Source organism: Mirounga angustirostris, unplaced genomic scaffold, assembly GCF_029215605.1.
Source record: "Mirounga angustirostris isolate CCGP_5_RB_7025 unplaced genomic scaffold, mMirAng1.0.hap1 SCAF_5, whole genome shotgun sequence".
NCBI lineage: Eukaryota > Metazoa > Chordata > Mammalia > Carnivora > Phocidae > Mirounga > Mirounga angustirostris.
In genome coordinates, this window is record NW_026991713.1 from 156,689,190 (window position 1) to 156,710,399 (window position 21,210).

Genomic DNA, 21,210 nt, shown 5'->3' on the forward strand with positions numbered 1-21,210 from the left:
CATAGTATGTAAAAAAAAAGTATGTGAATTTCTATATACATAGTATGTTAATAAAAAGTTTTTTAACAGTGAAAAAGGGAGAGTTGATCATCTTCACCTTCCTGATGAGCCTATTATTTTCATAACCATGAATTTAGAACCTTGTAATTATTACCTTTTTCACATAAGTGATTGAAAAAATGTCAGCTGTTGAGCACTTCCAACTTAGTTTAAATGTTAGTATTCCCTTATAGGTGAGAGTGTTTGCATATGTAGCATATTCCAGATGATTCTACTGCCACTGCTCCACACTTTCAGAACCACCATCTGAAGTATTTTCAAAGGACGCATATTTTGGGGCAAGGGGAGCCTCTGTTGCTACCCAGTACTCTGATTAGTGTGAACAGGCATTTACTCAAATGTTCTGGCTATATGGTACCGTGTTGGTAATGGATGCCTAGAACTATAGCAAGACAAAATTCCTGGAATTAAAGGATCTTAAAGGATCTTGAAGATATCTTGCATGACATACAAAGTCATCAAACACACCATTAAATATAGTATTTTGTGCTTATTTGATAACCATTCTATTTGATTCTATAGTACTTCTAGTTTGTTGACTTCTTAGAGTTTTCTCATTGAATTAATTTTTTAAAGTAAACCTATATCTTTTTCTTTGTTATTGACATCAGTAACTCAGATGAATGTATATAGTTTGGAAAAAGATGCAATAGGAAGATTTTTAGTTGCGATGGCTGTTACGGGATTTATTTTCTTCCTCTTGATTTTCCTGTTGGAGACCACCTCATGGAAAGTGAGAACCTTTGTGTTTCGCTATATTTTCTTTGGTATCTACAAGAAACTTAATAAGGTAAGTGGCTGGCTATGGCTCTTAGAGATATCTCTAAGACCAAAAACATGTCTCTACACATGCCTAACTCCATTATTGAATATAGGAATATAAATCAATCTATGTTGATTGAGATCCATATGAATCAGAGATCTTCATCTTAATTTGAACTTTGTGGTTTCTAAACATTATGGCCTCCACCAGTCAAAATATGATATTTTTGATGTAATGTTCCATGATTCATTGTTTTCATATAGCACCCAGTGCTCCGTGCAATACGTGCCCTCCTTAATACCCATCACCGGGGACAAAAACTAATGATGTACTGTATGGTGACTAACATAACATATAAAATAAAATAAAAATAAAAAAAATAAAATATAAACACAAAAGTAATTAATTTTCAGTTAAAAAAACAAAAAAACACGATATTTTTTATAGTTTGATTATAATAGAAAGCTTTCTTTTGAACATCTCTTGTATCAGAAGGCCATTCCCTCCCCAAAGTGCTCACGCACCCTAATTTGGCCCCTGGATATTTAACAAACTCCCAGGTGGTATTGATTCTGCCAGCCCATAGAATGCACATTTAATAGTAAGGCTCTATAGCAGTTGCTCTCAAAATCTGGCATTTACCAGATTCTCCTGGAAGTCTTCTTAAAATACAAGTTGCTGGTGTCTGTCCCATGAGTTGCTGATTTTGTGGACCTTAGGTAGGGCCTGAACTTGCATATGTAATACATCTCAAGTGATGCTTCTGCTGCTCCTTCATGCTTTGAGAACCACTGTATGAAGTAATTTCAGAAGAAAGAATATTCTGAGGCAAAAAGGAGCCTCTCTGTTACCAAAATAGATGAAATTGCATGACTCTCCCATAAGCTTAGACTTCCAATCCAAATTCTTACCATGCTAATCTGGTCTTTCTTCACAGTTCCCAGTACAGGTCTGACTCCATAGGTAATCAAGATAATGTGTATGAGTAAGGTGTGAATGATAGCACTAATGGAGGCATGAAAGGCAGGGAATATCCAAGATGTGCCTCCAGAAGTGGGGAAGATGCTGAGCAAAGGCCCAGCTCTGGTGTCATCAGTAGAGCCAACACCTGGTGTCCAGATCTTAGAGTGTCTCCTATTCAGCTGAGCTATTAGTCTGCAAGATTATGTAGGGAATTTCTCAATGGGTAGGAAGAGCCTAGGAACTGGAGGGTTAGGTCAAATGAGCAAGAAAACAGCTGGTTAGCACCAGCAAAGTCCAACACTCAAGGCTGAGGTCATACATTCTGAAGATATGTCTCAGGCACCTACTGTGTACCTGGTATCACACTAGATGTTGGACAGGACTCAGATTCCTGGGAGGGGTCTAGGAGGAACAAACAGATTCCCAGATTTGGAAGAGAGGGTAAATGAGACCTCCATAGAGATGCAAGAGAAAGGGTTTCAGGACAGGGACCAAATCAAAGCTCAGACAAATACAATCCAAAAAATATGTGCTCTAATAAACAGAAACTCAAAATGCTAGAAATGCATCTAGGTGTCACCAAACCAAGCTTTAGGCATTGGGTGACACTTGAGAAAGTGAGTCCAAGGCATAGAGGTCAACTTATGCACAGACAAGGAATTGGAAAACATTAAAGGAGCTATTCAGCATGTCTGGAGGCAAGTTCAGGTGTTGGCAGGCAGGACAAGATGACTGCAAAAAGTGATAGGAGCCAAGGCAGGAAAGACCTCTAATGTGTCATGCTAAGGATCCTGAACTTCATTCTGAGGGCAATCAAGAGTTGTGGGAATGAGGAATTCAATGGCAAAATTATATGGACTTGGGATTTTCTTTGGGGTAAAGTTTGTAATAAGAGTTTCAAATTATATGACTTTGGAGTCTGCAGGTTTTCTATTATTTCTATTTCTATTCTTTTCTTATTTTGTACTTTTCAAGTAATGTGCCAGTTTCATCTAAACCATCAAATGTATTGACAAAAATCTTTTCACAATATCCTTTTGTTTTGTTCTTAATATCTGTTGGTAGTTCGTGGTTTTTCTGCCCCCCTCAAACCTTGTTTTCTTGATTACTCTTGCTAGGGATTTAACCAGTTTTATTCATCTCTTTCAAGAACCAACTTTTGAATTTTTTACTTCTCTATGTCTTGTTTTCTATTTCATTGATTTATTTTCTTACCTTTATTTTTCTGTCCTGCTGTCTTGTGAGGCCATAATAACATTGAGAATAATAGCTATAAATAATGTTACAAAACAGAAAAATTACAGATGAATCATGCTTACAGACATAGAGGCAAAAATCCTTCACAAAAATGTTAGTTTGAATTCATCACCTGGTAAGTTTTATTATAGGAATGTAAGGATAGTGTAACACTTTTTAAAAAATTTTTTTATTTAAATTCAATTTAGTTAACAGATAGTGTAACACTTTAAAATCAATCACCATACTAATAAAACATAATTCACTATATTAATAAGCAAAATCAGAAAAACAATTATAATCCTGAGAGATTCAGAAAAAAGATTTGATAAAATTAAATTTCTTATAAAATTCTTCAGCAAACCAAAAACAGAAAGGAACTTCCTTAATATGGTAAAAAGTAACCACAAAAAAAACTACATCAAATAACATAATTATTTTTTTAAGATTTTATTTATTTATGTGACAGAGAGAGAGAGAGAGAGCACAAGCAGGTGGAGTGGCAAGCAGAGGGAGAGGGAGAAGCGGCTCTCTGCTGAGCAGGAAGCCCGATGTAGGGCTCAATCCCAGAACCCTGGGATCATGACCCAAGTTGAAGGCAGATGCTTAACCGACTGAGCCACCCAGGTGCCCCCAAATAACATAATTAATGCAAATTCTTGAAAGCTTTCCTTCTGAGTTCTCAAGTAAGACAAGAGTGCCTGCTAGTACCATTTTTTTAAATTTAGGTATAGTTGGCACAAATGTTACATTAGTTTCAAGTGTCAACATGGTAATTTGACAAGTTTATATGTTATGCTCTGCTACCATAAGTGTAGCTACCATCTGTCACCATACAACACTATTGCAATACCATTAACTGTATTGCCTATGCTATACCTTTTATTCCCTTTTATTCCATTTTTCAATTCCATTTTTATACAACAGTTTACTACAGGTCTTAGTGCAATAGGACAAGAAAAAGAAATGATAGGCATAAAATTGTAAAAAATTTTAGAATTCATTATTTACAAACGACAGGATTGTGTACATAGATAAAGGAATGAAATGTTAAAATTAATATTGCTAAATAAAAAGTCTGTATAGAAAAATCAGTTATATATCTGTATATAAGCCACAAACAAGTGAAATGTAAAATGATGCTATTTGAATAACATAAAAAGAAAAAAATATCTAGGAATAAATCTAACAGAATTTATGCAAGACCTTTATATGGAAAAGTACAAAACAGTATTGAGAGATTAAACAAGACATATAAATGAAGGAATATATCATGTTCTTGCTTTGGAAAACACAATATTGGGAAAATGACAGTTTTCTCCCAAATTGATCCAAAGAATCAAAGCAATTCCAATCAAAATGCTAGTGGGTATTTTTGTGTATGCATGTTTGTGTATGGAAAATGATCAGCTGATTCTAAAGTTTGCATGGAAATGCAAAATGCCAAGGATAGCTAAGGAAATGTTGAAGAAGAATAAAAGTGGTGGACTAATACTACCATATGTAGGTATTTTTTAATAAACTATAGCAACTAAGACAGACAAATAAAACAATATATTAGAAAAAAAAATTTTCCTTAAAGTGTGGTTATTTGTAGTAGCTTGGAATTTTCTTTTTTGAAATGCAAGTTCTTGGGCCCCACCCCAGACCTACTGAATCAGAAGCTTTTGGGTTGGAACCCAACATTTTGTGTTTTATAAGCCATCCAGCTGATTCTGGTACATGCTAAAATTCGAGAACAAATGGAATAGAATGTCTGGAAATAGATGCACAAATATGTGGTCACCTGATATATGACAGCATTGACACATAATGCAGTGGAGAAAGGATGTTCTTTTCAATTAATTGTGCTGATCCAGTTGAATATCCACATGGAGAATAATGAACTTGACTGCTGTCTTACTCCATTTGTAGATTTACAACTTTTCTGTAGATCTAAATGTGAAAGGCAAAATAATAAAGCTTTTAGAACAAAAACATAGCAAATACCTTCATGATGGTGAGGGCATCATTATCAAAAGACATGAAGTGAGTGAAAAGGCAAGTCACCAAGTGGAAAAAAGATTTTTGAATTGCAAATTCAGTAAGAAAAAGACAGACAACCCAATTTGAAAATGGGCAAAAGACTTGGGACACTGACTTTACAAAAAAGAATATCCAAATATCCAATAAATATATGTAAAAATTCACATTAGTAGTCATCAGTAAATGCAAGTTAAAGCCACTGACGGGCACCACAACATACTCATAAAAATACTAAGTGCTGAGGCTGCAGAATGACTGGAAGTCTCAAACACCGATGTTGGGAATATAAACTGATAACCCTTTAGAAAACTACCTGGCATTACCTTCTAAAGTATTATCTTCATATGCTTATGAAAATGAGCACACACTGGGGCGCCTGGGTGGCTCAGTTGGTTAAGCGACTGCCTTCGGCTCAGGTCATGATCCTGGAGTCCCTGGATCGAGTCCCGCATCGGGCTCCCTGCTCAGCAAGGAGCCTGCTTCTCCCTCTAACCCTCCCCCCTCTCATTTACTCTCTCTCTCTCATTCTCGCTCTCTCAAATAAATAAATAAATCTTTAAAAAAAAAGAAAATGAGCACACACTGAGACCCAGAACCTCCCATTCTAGGTATAAATCCAACAGAAATGCTCGCTCATGTTCACCAAAAGACATTTACAAGAATGTTAACACAGCATTATTCATAATAGAGCCCATTAAAAAAAAGAGAAAGAAGCAGACCACATGTCTGTCAGTCATATAATGGACATTAGGGGAAGGAAGGGAAAATTGAAGGGGGGGAGTCAGATGGGAAGACAAACCATGAAAAACTATGGACTCTGGGAACCAATCTGAGAGGGGCAGAGGGTGTGGGGATGGGTTAGCCCAGTGATGGGTATTAAGGAAGGCACGTGTTGTAATGAGCACTGGGTATTATACGCAAATAATGAATCATGGAACACTACATCAAAAACTAATGATGTACTGTTTGGTGGCTAACATGACATAATAAAAGAAATGTCTATTCTCACAATAGAATATAGCAATGAGAAGAAATAGGCTATAACTCATATGCAACAGCATGGAATAAAAACACAAATATAATATGTCCTAAAGAAGCCAGACACAGAAAAGTATATAAAGTAGAATTCCGTTAAGAGAGAGAGAAAGAAAGAGGCAGTTACACAAATATTTTCACCTTGTGAAAAGTCATTAAGATGCAGATTTATGATTTATGTACTTCTCTGGATATATGTTATGCTTTAAAAGTTTAGACTAAAAGTGGCATTAAAATTATTCAACATATTTTGCACTAAACCACAGTAAAATCTGTAGTTCCTAGAATTGAACCAATGTCAATTTCTTCATTTTGACCAGTGTACCATGACTAAATAAGGTGTTAACATTAGAAGGCTAAAATGCATACTGGAATTATACTGTGCTTATACTTGTTTATAAATAAAATTTTTTTCAAAACAGAAAGTTTAAAATTAAAAAAGAGTAATGGACAAGTCTTAAGAGTATTCTTTCATATTCTTTCCACCGCGTGGAATGCCCTGCCCTTTTTTCTCCCTTCCCCATTATAAGTCTCCCAATTAACTCCTATTTTTTTTTAATTGTTTATTTACTATGAAATGGTCCCTGGATTCCACTCTTCCTCTCAGAAGAGACAGAGTTAATCTTCCCTCTTCTTAGCTCTATTGGTATCTTATAAAATAAATATTATTAGCAAATAATATTTGGTTATAATTTATAGTGTTTGTTGTGATTCCAGTTTTTGATGAAGTATCCATTTTGATAGGAACAAGCTACTTGCTCATGGATAGGAGTATAGTTTTTAAACTTTGAAAATAGAGGATGTTTATAAATGACAGTGTGATATGTATGTAGGAAGTCTTTTGGGAATGATTTGAACTTTCTGTTTTGACATCTTTGAGATTATCCCCCAGTTAAGCCTTCCTGAAGCCAACCAGTTATCTAGACCAGATGTCTAAGGGATATCCATCTCTCTGATGCTGTTTTTGAAAATATAGGATATAGTGTCCACAGAATTATCTGGGGAATCTGAAAATGATGATGTACAATATGAGAGAAACAGAATCCTGGAGCAGCCTCAGGAATTGCTGAATTTCACAGTACTTATTAAGGAACTCACAAAGGTAATATTATTCAATGGCCAACTTATGATTTCATTCCTATTAAAGAGCATGTCATTAGCATCAAGGGCTCACTGTGGTCTCCTGAATCTATGTGTATTATTCCAATAGAGTAGAAGAGTTTTTGTGAAGCTGTCTGAGGTCCATAGTGGTCCATAGGGGTCTGATGTATTTTTTGAATTTAACCTATAAATATCCTTTGCTATATTGTGTTTTCTGTATTTTTTAAGATATATTTTACATGTCCAGCTGTTTTGGCTGTCAGAAATATCTCCCTTGGAATCCAAAAGGAGGAATGTTTTGGACTGCTTGGATTAAATGGAGCTGGAAAAACTACTACCTTCGAAATATTGACAGGAGAGGAGACTGCTACCTCTGGGGATGTGTTCATTGAGAATTTAAGTATCACCAAAAATCTTCTAGAGGTAAGACACGATTAATATCTGAGATGTGAGTAGCATGATTACTTGGGGGGAGAGGTAAAAGGCAAGTAGTGGAAGGTGATAGGTAGGAATCCTGGCAGGTATTGATATTGATACTGTTGACTCAGCCAGTGGATTTCAGAGAGAGAAATACATTTTTGAGGGGAAGTGATATGATAATAAGAGCAGCCTTACTCTCAAAATCTAAGACAAGAGTGTCTTTACTGTTCTTTGAAACTACTGGAGAGCAAGATGGTGGAATAGGAGGCTCCTGACTTTCCCTCCTTCCATGGATACACTGAATAAACAGTTACACAAGGATCATTTCCCTCAGAGAAATCCAGAAATGAATTGGGAGATTCCTACACATCATACAATTGAGGAAATACATCAAAAAGGATAGGGTAAGCTGGAACGCATTCACTCTGTAAACCCCACCCACAACACAGTGTCTTACATTCAGGAGGGACTCCCCAACTCCCAGCTTCTCCGTGAGCACTGAAAGGTTTAAACCATACATGTAGCTCCTCAATTTTTATGGCTGCCACCCAAGAGACTGGTTCCCAAATCTCCTAGCTCTGGGGGCTGACAGGATGGCTCAGCACAAAGCAAGTAGGCCAACATACCCAGCTCCCAGTTTCTTGCCAGAAGGGGCTAGATTACATATCTAACATTCCAACAAAAGTTGAACTTCAAACTAATCTGCATCTGGGAACTAATGGGGCAGGCAATTAGTAATCTTCCAGGAGCCTGAATGGGCTTGTGGGCACTTCCTCAGCTTTCAGGGCACTGGTGGGATTTGATACACCCTAATCTCCTAGGGTCACTAACATAAGTGATGATTTGGACAAGCACAAAGTTTTAAAAGGTTTGGAGGATCCCTAGCCACGTGATTTCTTCTCCTACATGAGGCCAACTTGTCTAGGCTGGGAGAGTTGGTTTTTTTATTTAATGTGCACAATCCAATATAGAGTGTCAGGAAAAATGAAGAGACAGTGAAATATATTCTAAACAAAAGAGCAAGGTGAATGTCTAGAAAAAGACCCTAATGAGATAGGTGATTTATCTGACAGAGAATTCAAAGCAATGATTGTAAGTATGCTAACCAAGTTCAGGAGAGCAATGCGTGAACTAAATGAGAATTTCAACAAAGAGAAAATGCATAAAAGTATCAAACAGAAATCATGTATCTGAAGGATCCAACAACTGAACTGAAAAATTCAATAGAGGAATTCAACAGTGGACTACATCAAGCAGAAGAAACGGTGAGAAACCTCAAAGACAGGTCACTGGAAATCCTCTAATCAGAGAAAAAGGAAAAGCAATGAAAAAAGTGAAGATAGCATAAGAATCATAAGGGACACTATCAGGAAGACAAATATATGCATTATGGAAATCTAAGAAGGAAGAGAGAGAGAAAGGAGCAGAAAGCTTAATAAAAAAAAAACATGGATAAAAACTGCAAAACTGGGGAAAGACATAGACATCAGATCTAGAAGATCAAAAGCAGTAAAAAAATAAAAGGTGCATCCAAAGAAACCCACACTGAGACACATAATCAAATTATAAAAAGTTAAAGACACATAATCAAATTATAAAAAGTTAAAGACAGAAAATTTTGCGAGTAGCAAGAGAAAAGTGACTTGTTACATACAAGAGAACCCCCATTAATGATTAGAAAATTGTTCAGCAGAAACAGGCTATAAGTGGGATGATATAGTCAAAGGGCTGAAAGACAAAAATTGCCAACTAAGAGTACTATACCCAGCAAATGTGTACTTCAAGAATATAGGGGAGATAAAGACTTTCTGAGGGAGTTTATCACCACTAGAACAGTCTTACAAAAAAATGCTAAAAAGAGTTTGTCAAGTTAAATGAAAAGACACTGCACAATATGAGAGCCTAACAAAATATGAAGCTCACTGATAAACATAAATTCATAGATAAAACCAGAAATGTTTTACTATATTGGTGGTGGGTAAATTGCTTTTAATTGTACTATAAAAGTTAAAAGAAAAAAGTATTTAAACAACTATAACTAAATTATGTTAATGGATGTATAATACAAGATAGATAGATATAAACTGTGACATAAATAGCATATAATGTGGAAGAAAAAGAGAGAAAAGCAGAGAATTTAAGTTGTTAAAAAGAGCTTAAAAGAGACTGTTATAAAACTTTTGTGTAAGCCCCTTGGTAACCACAAAGAAAATAAGTTACATTAAAGAAAAGGAAAAGGAATTAACACCTATCAATCATCAATCAAAAAGCAACAACAATGACACACAAAGGAATACAGCAAGAGAGAAAAAGAGGGATAAAAGAACTATAAGACAAACAAAAAACAGTTAACAAAATGGCAATAATAAATCCTTCCCTATCAGTAAGTCTCAGCAGACCAAACTCTTCCCAAGAAAAGAAACAGGCTGAATGGATAAATAATTAAGATCTAACTATGATCTTATTAATTCTTTCAAAGAACCAGCTTCTAATTTCATTGATCTGTTTCACTGTTTTTCTTGTTTCTACTTCATTGATTTCTGCTCTAATCTTTATTATTTCTCCTCTCCTGCTTGGTTTAGGCTTTATTTGCTGTTCTTTGTCTAGGTCCTTTAGGTGTAAGGTTAACTCATGCATTTGGAATTTTTTGAGAGAGGCTTGGATGGCTATGTATTTTCCTCTTAGGAACACCTCACTCATACATGGAACATAAGAAATAGTGCAGAGGACAATAGGGGAAGGGAGGGAAAACTGAATGGGAAAAAATCAGAGACAGAGACAAACCATATGAGACTCTTGACTCTGGGAAATAAACTTAGGGTTGTGGAAAGGGAGGTGGGTGGGGGGATGGGGCACATGGGTTATTGGAATTAAAGAGGGCACATGATATGATGAGCACTGGGTGTTATAGTCAACTAATGAATCATTGAACATTATATCAAAAACTAACTATACCTTGGCTAATTGAATTTAAATTTTTAAAAAAAAAAGGAAAAAAGAGAAAATGGAAAAAAAAGATCCAACTATGATATGTCTACAAAAAACTCATTTTAGATTCAAGGATACACATTGGCTGAAAGTGAAGTTATGGAAACATATTTTATACAAATGGTAAGCAAAAGAAAGCAGGGATGACTATACTTTATCAGACAAAGTAAACTAATTAAAACTGTTGGGAGACACTAATGATAAAAAGTGTCAATTCAATAGGAGGATATAACAATTGTAAATATATATGCACCCAACATCAGAACACCTAAGTATATGAGCAAAGATCAATAGATCTGAAAGGAGAAACTGATACAATAATAACAGGAAACCTCAATAATGGATAGAACATCCAGACAGAAAATCAATAAAGAGTGAATGTGACCAGCACTATATATCAAATGGACCTAACAAACAGAACTTTTTTTTTATTTAAGATTTTATTTATTTACTTGAGAGAGAGAGACTAAGAGAGAGAGAGCACATGAGAGGGGGGAGGGTCAGAGGGAGAAGCAGACTCCCCGCTGAGCAGGGAGCCTAATGCGGGACTCGATCCAGGGACTCCAGGATCATGACCTGAGCCGAAGGCAGTCGCTTAACCAACTGAGCCACCCAGGCGCCCACAAACAGAACTTTTAACCTAACAGCAGAAGAATATACATTCTATTCAATCACACAAGGAATATGTTAGATGACATGTTCAGATGACATGTTAGGTCACAAAACAAGTCTTAACAATTTTAAAAAGATACTGATGTGGTAAACTTTATATCAGTGCCCCCCAAAATAGAATTATCATATGCTCTAGAAATTCCACTTCTGGCTATATAAAATCCGAACAGACCAATAATGATTAAGGAAATTGTAGTAGTAATCAAACCTTCTCTAAGAAATAAAAGCCCAGGACCAGATGATTTCAGTGGTGAATTCTACCAAATATTTAAAGAATTAATGCCAATATTCCTAAAATCTGCCAAAAAATTGAAGAGAACACTTTCAAACTCATTTTACAAAGTCAACATTATTCTCATACCAAAGCCCAGATAAGGACACTACAATAAAAGGAAACTACAGACCAATATCCGTGATGAATATAGATGCAAATATTCTCAACAAAATACTACCAAACTGAATTCAACAGTGCAGTTCAAGCATCATACACCCATATCAAGTGGGATTCATCCTTGAGATGCAAGGATAGTTCAACAAATATAAATCAATAAATGTGATCTACTATCTTAATAGAATAAAAGGTTAAAATCACATGATCATTTCAAAAGGTGCTGAGAAAGCATCTCATGATGAATGCAAAGTGGTATTTCATTGTAGTTTTGATTTGCATCTTTTCTTGCTTATTGGCCATTTGTTTATATTCTTTGAAGAAATGTCTATTCAAGTCCTTTACCCATTTTTTAATCAGGCTGTTGTTTTTTGTTGTTGAATTTTAGATGTTCTCTATAAGTCCCAGATACTAATGTCTTATGGGATATATAATTTGTAATTTCTTTCTCCCATTCTGTGTGTTGCATTTTTACTTTGTTGATAGTGTTTTTTTGAGGCACAGATTTTTAAATTTTCATGAAGTCCAATTTGTCTATTTTTTCTTTTTTTGCTTTTGGTGTCATATTTAAGAAATCACTGCCAAATCCAATGTTGTGAAGCATTGGACCTTGCCCTCCCCCCCGCCCCCTTAGTCTGTTTAGCTAGAGGTTTGTCAATTTTGTTGATCTTTTCAAAGAACCAACTTTTGGTTTCATTGATGTTCTTCATTGTTTTTCTCTTCTCTATTTCATTTATCTCTGTTTTGCTCTTATTATTTCCTTCCTTCTGCTAGCTGTGTGTTTAGTTTCATCTTTTTCTGTTTCCTTGAGTTGTAAAGTTAGATGATGGATTTGATATATTATTTTTTAGGTAAGTGTTTAAAGCTATAATTTGCCCTTTAAGCAATGTTTCCACTGAGCCATATAAGTTTGGTATGTTTTGTTTTAATTTTCATTCATCTCTATATATTTTCTGACATTCTTTGTGATTTCTTCTTTGATCCCTTGTTTAAAAGGTGTTGTTAAATTTCTATAAATTTATGAATTTTCTAGTTTTATTTTAATTTTATTTTATTTTTTCATTTTTAACTTCTTCACATTGTGATTGAATAGTATTGAGTATGATATCTTTTTAGATACATGGAGACAATTTATGGCCTAACATATGTTCCATCCTGGAAAATGTCCCATGTGCACTACTACATCAAAAACTAATGATGTACTATATGTTGGCTAACTGAACATAATAAAAAATAAAATAAATAAAATTAAAAAGGAAAGAATATATATGCTGTTGTTGGGTAGAGTGTTCTGTATGTTTGCTAAATCTAGTTAGTTGGCTGTGTTTTCAAGTCCTCAATTTACTTATCTTCCGTCTGGTTTTCTATCAGTCACTAAGAGTGGGTATTGAGGTATTGAACTATCATTGTAGAACTATTTCTCCCTTCAATTCTATCAATTTTTTGCACCATATATTTTATGATATGTTATTAGATGCATAGATATTTATAATTGTATTTTTTTTCTGCACTGAAACTTTTACCAATATATCATGTCCTTCCTTGTCTCTTGTATTTTTTTAAGTCTATTTAGTCTGATATTAGTATAGTTAGCCTGCCCTTTTGGTAACTATTTGCATGGGATATCTTTTTCCATCCTTTTACTTTCAATGTATTTGTATCCTTGGATCTAAAGTTAGTACCTTGTAGACAGCACATAGTTGGATCACGTGTTTTTTGTTTTTTGTGTTGTTTTTTTTTAAGAGGGAGAGTGCGAGTTGGGGGAGGGGACAGGGAGAGGGAAAGAGAGAATCTCAAGCAAACTCCATGCCCGATGTGAAGCCCAGTGCGGGGCTCAATCCCACAATGCTGAGATCATGATCTGAGCTGAAATCAGGAGCCAGACACTTAACAGACTGAGTCACCCAGATGCTCCTGGATCATGTGTATTTAATAATTCTGCCAATCTCTGTCTTCTGATTTGAGACTTTAATCATATACATTTGAAGTAATTCCTAATAAGAAGGGACTAACTTCTTTCCTTTTGCTGTTTTCTATATGCCCTATTGCTGTTTTGTCCCTCATTTCTTGCATTACAGTCTTCTTTTGCATTTAGTTGATTTTTTACAGTGAAATGTTTAAATTCCTTTCTCATATCCTTTTGTCCATGTTCTATACATATTTATGTTAAATATAATCACCATGGTGATTATATTTAACATCTTAAATGTGTAACACTCTAATTTGTATTTATACCAGCATAACTTGAATAACACACAAAAACTGCTCCTTTATAGCTCTGTCCCTACCCCTTTTGTTTGTTGATGTCACAAAATTATATCTTTATACATTGTATGAACAAAAACATGAAATAATAATTCTTTCAAATGAATTAGTCTCTTCAATTATGTAGAGGATAAAATGTGGAGTAAAAAAACCTAAAGTTATAATAATATGTGTATTATTTTCTTAAATCATTTAGAAAAAGTCAAGTTACAAACTTTTGTTACAATAATATTTGCTCTTATTAATAATAATTGCCCATATATTTTCCTTAATTGAGATCTTTATTTCTTCATACTGCTTTGAGTTATACACTACTGTCCTTTTATTTCACCATGCAGGACTCTCTTTAGCATTTCTTGTAGGGCAGATCTAGTATTAATGAACTCTCTTAAATTTTGCACTTAGCAAAAACTTAGCACTTTTAATATTTTGGCCTACTGCTTTCTTCTTTTTTTTAAGATTTTATTTATTTATTTGAGGGGGAGAAAGAGAGAGAGAGCATGAGTTGAGGGGGGAGGGGTAGAGGGAGAGGGAGAAGCAGACTCCCCACTGAACAGGTTGCTCAATGCGGGGGCTTGATCCCAGGACTCTGGGATCATGACCTGAGCTGAAGGCAGACGCTTAACTGACTGAGCCACCCAGGCACCCTGGCCCACTGCTTTGTGACCTACGAGGTTTGTAATTAGAAATCTGTTTATGATCTTATTGAGGATCCCATGTCTCTTCTTTAAGATTCTCTCTTTGTCTTTGGTTTCAGAAAGTTTGATTTTAATGCATCTTGGTGTGGGTTCATCTTGTTTGGAGTTCATTGGGCTTCTTGATTGTTCATATGCATGTCTTTCATTGAATTTGGGAAGTTTTTAGTCATCATTTCTTCAACTATTCTCTCTGTTCCTTTATCACTCTTTTTTCTGAGACCCTAACAATGCATGTTCATCCACTTGATAGTGTCCCACAGGTTTCACAGACTCCATCCACTTTTCTTTAATCTTTTTTCTTTCTGTTTCATGGGCTCAGTAATTTCCATTATACTATCTTTTTGTTTCCTGATTCTTTCTTCTGCCTACTCAAAATTGCCTTTGAATCCCTCCAGTGAATTTTTCACTTCAGTTATTATACTTAATAGTTCTAGAATTTCTTTTAGTGTCCCTTTATATTTTCTACCTCTTTACTGATAATTTCCATTATGTTTATACATTGTTTTCCTGACTTTCTCCATGTCTTCCTTTAGTTCTTTGACCATCTTTAAGAAAGTAGTTTTAGAGTCTTTGTGTAACAGATCTATCATCAGGTCTTACTCAGGGACAGCATCTATTGACTTATTTTCTTCCTTTGAATGGGCTCTACTTTCCTGTTTGTGAAAGAAGCAGCAATAAGCAATCAGAATACGGGTGCCCAATATTTGGAGGACAGGATTCCTTTAGCCCAGCCAGCTCCCCCAGGAACATGTGCACAGATGCTACAATAGTGCTAGGAATAGAGGATGGTAGGTGCTAGTGTGCTAAAAGCTGGAATTGATTAAAATTAACTACAATTTACAGTCCAAATCTTCCCTTGGAATTTCCAAGCTTTCAATAGACTCCAGGGTTCCAAAACAGTTCTTTCAGTCAGATTCTGCCAGTGTAATTGTTGTCTAGGTGGGGAGATAAATTGGAGCTTCCTACTCTGCCATCTTCCCAGAATCTGCTGAATCTGTGTTTTTTTAAATATTGTTATGAGTTAACTTCTTAATTATTCATTTTTAAAATTTTTTTATTTAAGAAATTTTTTTTATCTGTTCAGTTAGCCAACATATAGTACATCATTAGTTTTTGATGTAGTTGTGTATCATTAGTTGTGTATAACACTGAGTGCTCACCACAACACATGCCTTCCTCAGTACCCATCACCGAGTTACCCTATCCTCCCACCCTCCTCCCTTCTGTCACCCTCAGTTTGTTTCCTGGAGTCCAGAGTCTCTCATGGTTTATCTCCCTCTCTGATTTCTTCCTATTCAGTTTCCCCCCGCCCTTCCCCTGTGGTCCTCTGCACTATTCCTTATATTCCACATATGAATGAAACCATATGATAATTGTCTTTCTCTACTTGACTTATTTCACTTAGGATAATCCCCTCCAGTTCCATCCATGTCGATGCAAATGGTAGGTATTCATTCTTTCTGATGGCTAAGTAATATTCCATTGTATTTATGAACCACATCTTCTTTATCCATTCATCCACTGAAGGACATCTCAGCTCCTTCCACACTTTGGCTATTGTGGACATTGCTGCAATGAACATCTGGGTGCATGTGCCCCTTCTTTTCACTACATCTGTATCTTTGGGATAAATACCTAGTAGTGAAATTGCTGGGTCATAGGATAGCTTTATTTTTAACTTCTTAAAGAACCTCCATATTGTTTTCCAGAGTGGCTGTACCAGCTTGCATTCCCACCAACAGCATAAGCGGGTTCTCCTTTCTCCACATCCTCGCCAACACTTGTTGTTTCCTGTCTTGTTAATTTTTGACATTCTAACTGGTGTAAGGTGGTATCTCATTGTGAGCTTTTCCCTTAAGGTCAGAAACATGACAGGGATGCCCACTCTCACCATTATTGTTCAACATAGTACTACAAGTCCTAGCCTCAGCAATCAGACAACAAAAAGAAATAAAAGGCATTCAGATTGGCAAAGAAGAAGTCAAAATCTCTCTCTTCACAGATAATATGATACTTTATGTGGGAAGCCCAAAAGACTCCACTCCCAAATTACTAGAACTCATACAGCAATTCAGCAACATGGCAGGATACAAAATCAATGCACAGAAATCAGTTGAATTTCTATACACTAACAATGTAACTGAAGAAAGAGAAATTAAGGAATCAATTCCATTTACAATAGCACCAAAAACCATAAAATACCTAGGAATAAACCTAACCAAAGAGGTAAAGGATCTATAATCTAGAAACTACAAAACACTTATGAAGGAAGTGGAGGAAGACACAAAGAGATGCAAAAACATTGCATGCTCATGGACTGGAAGAATAAACATTGTGCAAATGTCTATGCTGTGCAGGGCAAGCTACACTTTCAATACAATCCCTTTCAAAATACCACTGACATGGGGCACCTGGGTGGCTCAGTTGGTTAAGCAACTGCCTTCAGCTCAGGTCATGATCCTGGAGTCCCGGGATTGAGTCCTGCATCGGGCTTCCTGCTCAGCAGGGAGTCTGCTTCTCCCTCTGACCCTCCTCCCTCTCATGCTCTCTGTCTCTCATTCTCTCTCTCTCAAATAAATAAATAAAATCTTAAAATAAAATACCACTGACATTTTTCACAGAACTGGAATAAACAATCCTAAAATTTGTATGGAACCAGAAAAGTCCCCGAATCGCCAGGGGAATGTTGAAAAAAAAAACCCAAAGCTGGGGGCATCACAATGCCTGCCTTCAAGCTATATTACAAAGCTGTGATCATCAGGACAGCATGGTATTGGCACAAAAATAGACACATAGACCAATGGAACAGAATAGAGACTCCAGTAATGGACTCTCAACTCTATGGTCAACTAATCTTTGACAAAGCAGGAAAGAACATCCAATGGAAAAAAGACAGTCTCTTCAATAATGGTGCTGGGAAAACTGGACAGCCACATGTGGAAGAATGAAACTGGACCATTTGCTTACACCATGCACAAAGATAAACTCAAAATGGGTGAAAGACCTCAATGTGAGACAGGAATCCATCAAGATCCTAGAGGAGAACACAGGCAGCAACCTCTTCGACATCAGCCACAGCAACAGACAAGACATGTCTCCAAAGGCAAGGGAAACAAAAGCAAAAATGAACATTTGGGACTTCATCAAGATAAAAAAGGTTCTGCACAGCAAAGGAAACAGTCAACAGAACTGAGAGGCAACCTATGGAATGGGGGAAGATATTTGCAAATGACATTTCTGATCAAGGGCTGGTATCCAAGATCTAGAAAGAACTTCTCAAACTCAACACCCAAAAACAAATAATCAAGTCAAAAAATGGGCAGAAGAGATGAATAGACACTTCTCCATAGAAGACATACAAATGACTAAGAGATACATGAAAAAGTGTTCAACATCACTAGCCATCAGGGAAATACAAATTATTTAGTTAACTAATAACCTTTCATTGTTTAAAGTGGCCTTCTCACTGCATCAAAATATTTGTTGTTCAAAATATTGCAAGAAGTGGCGCCTGGGTGGCTCAGTCGTTAAGCGTCTGCCTTTGGCTCAGGTCATGGTCCCAGGGTCCTGGGATCGAGCCCCATGTCGGGCTCCCTGCTCAGCGGGAAGCCTGCTTCTCCCTCTCCCACTCCCCCTGCTTGTGTTCCCTCTCTCACTGTGTCTCTCTGTCAAATAAATAAATAAAATCTTCAAAATATTGCAAGATGTATTGAGTTCTCTTAACACCTGAATTAAGAGTGTAGTCTTAGAAATTTGTTTTTTAAAATTTGTAAAGTATAGAGGTTTTTAAAATATTCATTGTTGTTATTAGTGATTTTAACTTAAATTTTAGTCAGATATTTTGTCTAAATATTATAAAATTTTTATAATATGTTGTCTTCTTTTACCATCAGTATGACTGAAATAGCTAGCTAGGATCCCAGTTCTACTCACCTACATTTTAAACAATGGTCATAAAGTTATATTGCATATAAAAGAGCCATGAAGACCCCAGTTATTGCCCAACTATCTACTACCACTACCAAAAAGTAGAATGTCACTGAGCTGAACCTAGATATTATTGTCGAACCTCTCCTTCTAGACAGTCTTTGGTTATGATATCCTAGCATCACTTGAGACTAAACCAATGGAGACGTATAAGAGAAAATAAGGTACCAAATTTCAAAAATATCCACCCAGTTATTAACACTACATCACACTGGTGATCTAGATCTCTTACTTTTTAGGGTCATCAGAATTTCCTGTAGGCTTACAACGAGTAAAGTTTGAGCCAATGGTAGACTAACCTCTTTTTATCTCATTCTGCTTCTTCAGGTGAATATACTTATGTAAATAGGTGCACTGTTATTTTAAGATTATTTTCCATTTATTTAATCAATTGATTATGGCCATATGTAGGGAGATAACATCATGATAGAAAAACCCATACTTTTGCACACTTGTGTTCCAATACATGACAATGGCTTCCAGATGCAATGATTCTATAATCACTGGAGGAGAAATTCTTTGGAAAAACTCTGTGGGTTCTAACCTTTTTAGAGGCATGGGCTGGAGAACTACAGGTCTTCTATGTTATCCATATTTACTATTATGCTCAGTAAGATAGTTGAATTGTGTCCATTGTTATTCTCTTATTTCAGGTAAGGTCAAAAATTGGCTATTGTCCACAGTCTGATGCTTTGCTGGATTACATGACTGCTCGGGAAATTTTGGTCATGTATGCCAGGTTGTGGGGTGTTCCTGAGACCCAGATTACACAATATGTGAATAAACTGTTGCAATCACTAAATCTGGAACCCTATGCTGACAAGTTTATTAATACTTACAGGTGAGATATTATACTGGTGCTCTCATTGCGCTAATATTGATGAGTCTCCTGTGTTTCTGCTCTTTGGAATGGGTGGCTGCTGTTTAACCAAAGTTCCACTGACAAACAGAGGCAACAATTATGAAGCAATCTCATGCCCTGCCAGTGTTTAGATGCCAGCAGTAAAGCAGACCTAGACAGTATCATATCTTCCCTTTGCAGAGATGGAACTCAAAACCTTGGTACTATTAGAATTATAGCCATTGAATTACAAAAGAGACCATTTGTCTACCTCTATAGTTCTGTGTCTCTCGGATAAAGAAAATGTAAGATTCTTTGTATTAGCCTGGCCACTATGTTGCTTATGTATCTAAGAATCCCAAGGAATCTCAAGAATAAGAATATAAATTTCACTGATAACATGGCTAAAATTGATTTTGTAAACAAAAGTCACTTTTCTACATTTCAAATGAAAATTATTTGATTTATCCAGGTGTTTTTGGGTCTGGTGCGTTGGTTGAGCTGCATGTAATCAGCATTTTTAGTACTTCTGCTTGTTCCCTGACTCAGCATTTTGGAAATAGGCAAATTGTTTTCTGTAAAAGATGACATGTATTAAATAGATGTTTGATGTATTAAATTACTGTAATGTAATTTAATTTCTGCTTCTGCTTTCTTGACCATGAAGTGGAGGAAACAAACGTAGACTGAGTAATGCCATTGCCCTAATGGGAAATCCCTCAGTCATCTTCCTGGATGAGCCATCAACTGGCATGGACCCAGGGGCCCGGCGCCTGCTTTGGAACACAGTAACAAGGGCACGTGAAAGTGGCAAAGTCATCATCATTACCTCTCACAGGTGCGGTTTATTGGGAGGCTTGATTAAGGATTGGAAGTGTTTTCATGGCTATGGGAGAGCAGTATTTGGGGCTTGCAATATAGGACAGTAAACGTGCCTAAGGATGAGCTCCTCCTGAATCCTAGTGAAAGGAATGGCCAAGAATTCTCACTGAGAGGAGAGGGCAGAAAGTTTATGATCTGTTCCATTTGAGAATTTCGTTCTCAGCACTTTGAACTTGAAAGTATCTCCACTTTCCATGATGTTGATGACAGGCAAATGCAACTTCCGTTTTAAAGAGTTACAAAATACTGGAAAGTTGAACTACAGAATGTCTTCCAATGGAGGTCTTTTCAGCCTTACATCATTCTGGTGTCTTGTTTTGCTAGTATGGAGGAATGTGATGCCCTCTGTACCAGGCTGGCCATCATGGTGAAGGGAAAATTCATGTGCCTGGGCAGCCCTCAGCACCTCAAGAACAAGTTTGGCAATGTTTACATCCTGAAGGCTAAGTTCAAGATGGATACAGATGAGAATGAATTAGAGAATTTTAAAAAATATATTGCAACGGTTTTCCCAGGTAAATTAGATTGATTAGGCTAACTTCGTTAGAGATGTGTTAAATCATATTAGTTGTTCTCACCACCCAGATGGCATGTGTCTCCAATAACTATTTCTTGTGAGGTATTGATATTTATTGATCTTCCATATTGAGATCCTTTTTATTTTTAAAGAATTTTTAAATTATTTTTAGAGAGAGAGAGTGCACAAACCAGGGCAGGGAGGGATAGAGGGAGAGAGAGAATCTTAAGGAGGCCCTCATGCTGAGTGTGGAGCCCAATGTGGGGCTCGATCTCACAACCTGAGATCATAACCTGAGTCAAAATTATGAGTTGGATGCTTAACAAACTGAGCCACCCAGGCGCCCTTGGAGATCCTTTTTAATATTTG

The 21,210-nt window shown here is 36.2% G+C and overlaps 1 protein-coding gene across 1 annotated transcript in view; it reads left to right on the plus strand.

Moving 5' to 3' along the window:
• The window catches only part of LOC123840983 (phospholipid-transporting ATPase ABCA3-like), a 172,070-nt gene that overhangs the window by 142,320 nt on the left and 8,540 nt on the right, over positions 1-21,210 (plus strand). The window contains exons 24-29 of the mRNA XM_064590316.1: positions 680-850; positions 7,059-7,184; positions 7,412-7,606; positions 19,255-19,442; positions 20,110-20,280; positions 20,649-20,839. Coding sequence (XP_064446386.1) covers positions 680-850; positions 7,059-7,184; positions 7,412-7,606; positions 19,255-19,442; positions 20,110-20,280; positions 20,649-20,839 — 1,042 coding nt within the window. The remainder of the gene's footprint in view (positions 1-679; positions 851-7,058; positions 7,185-7,411; positions 7,607-19,254; positions 19,443-20,109; positions 20,281-20,648; positions 20,840-21,210) is intronic.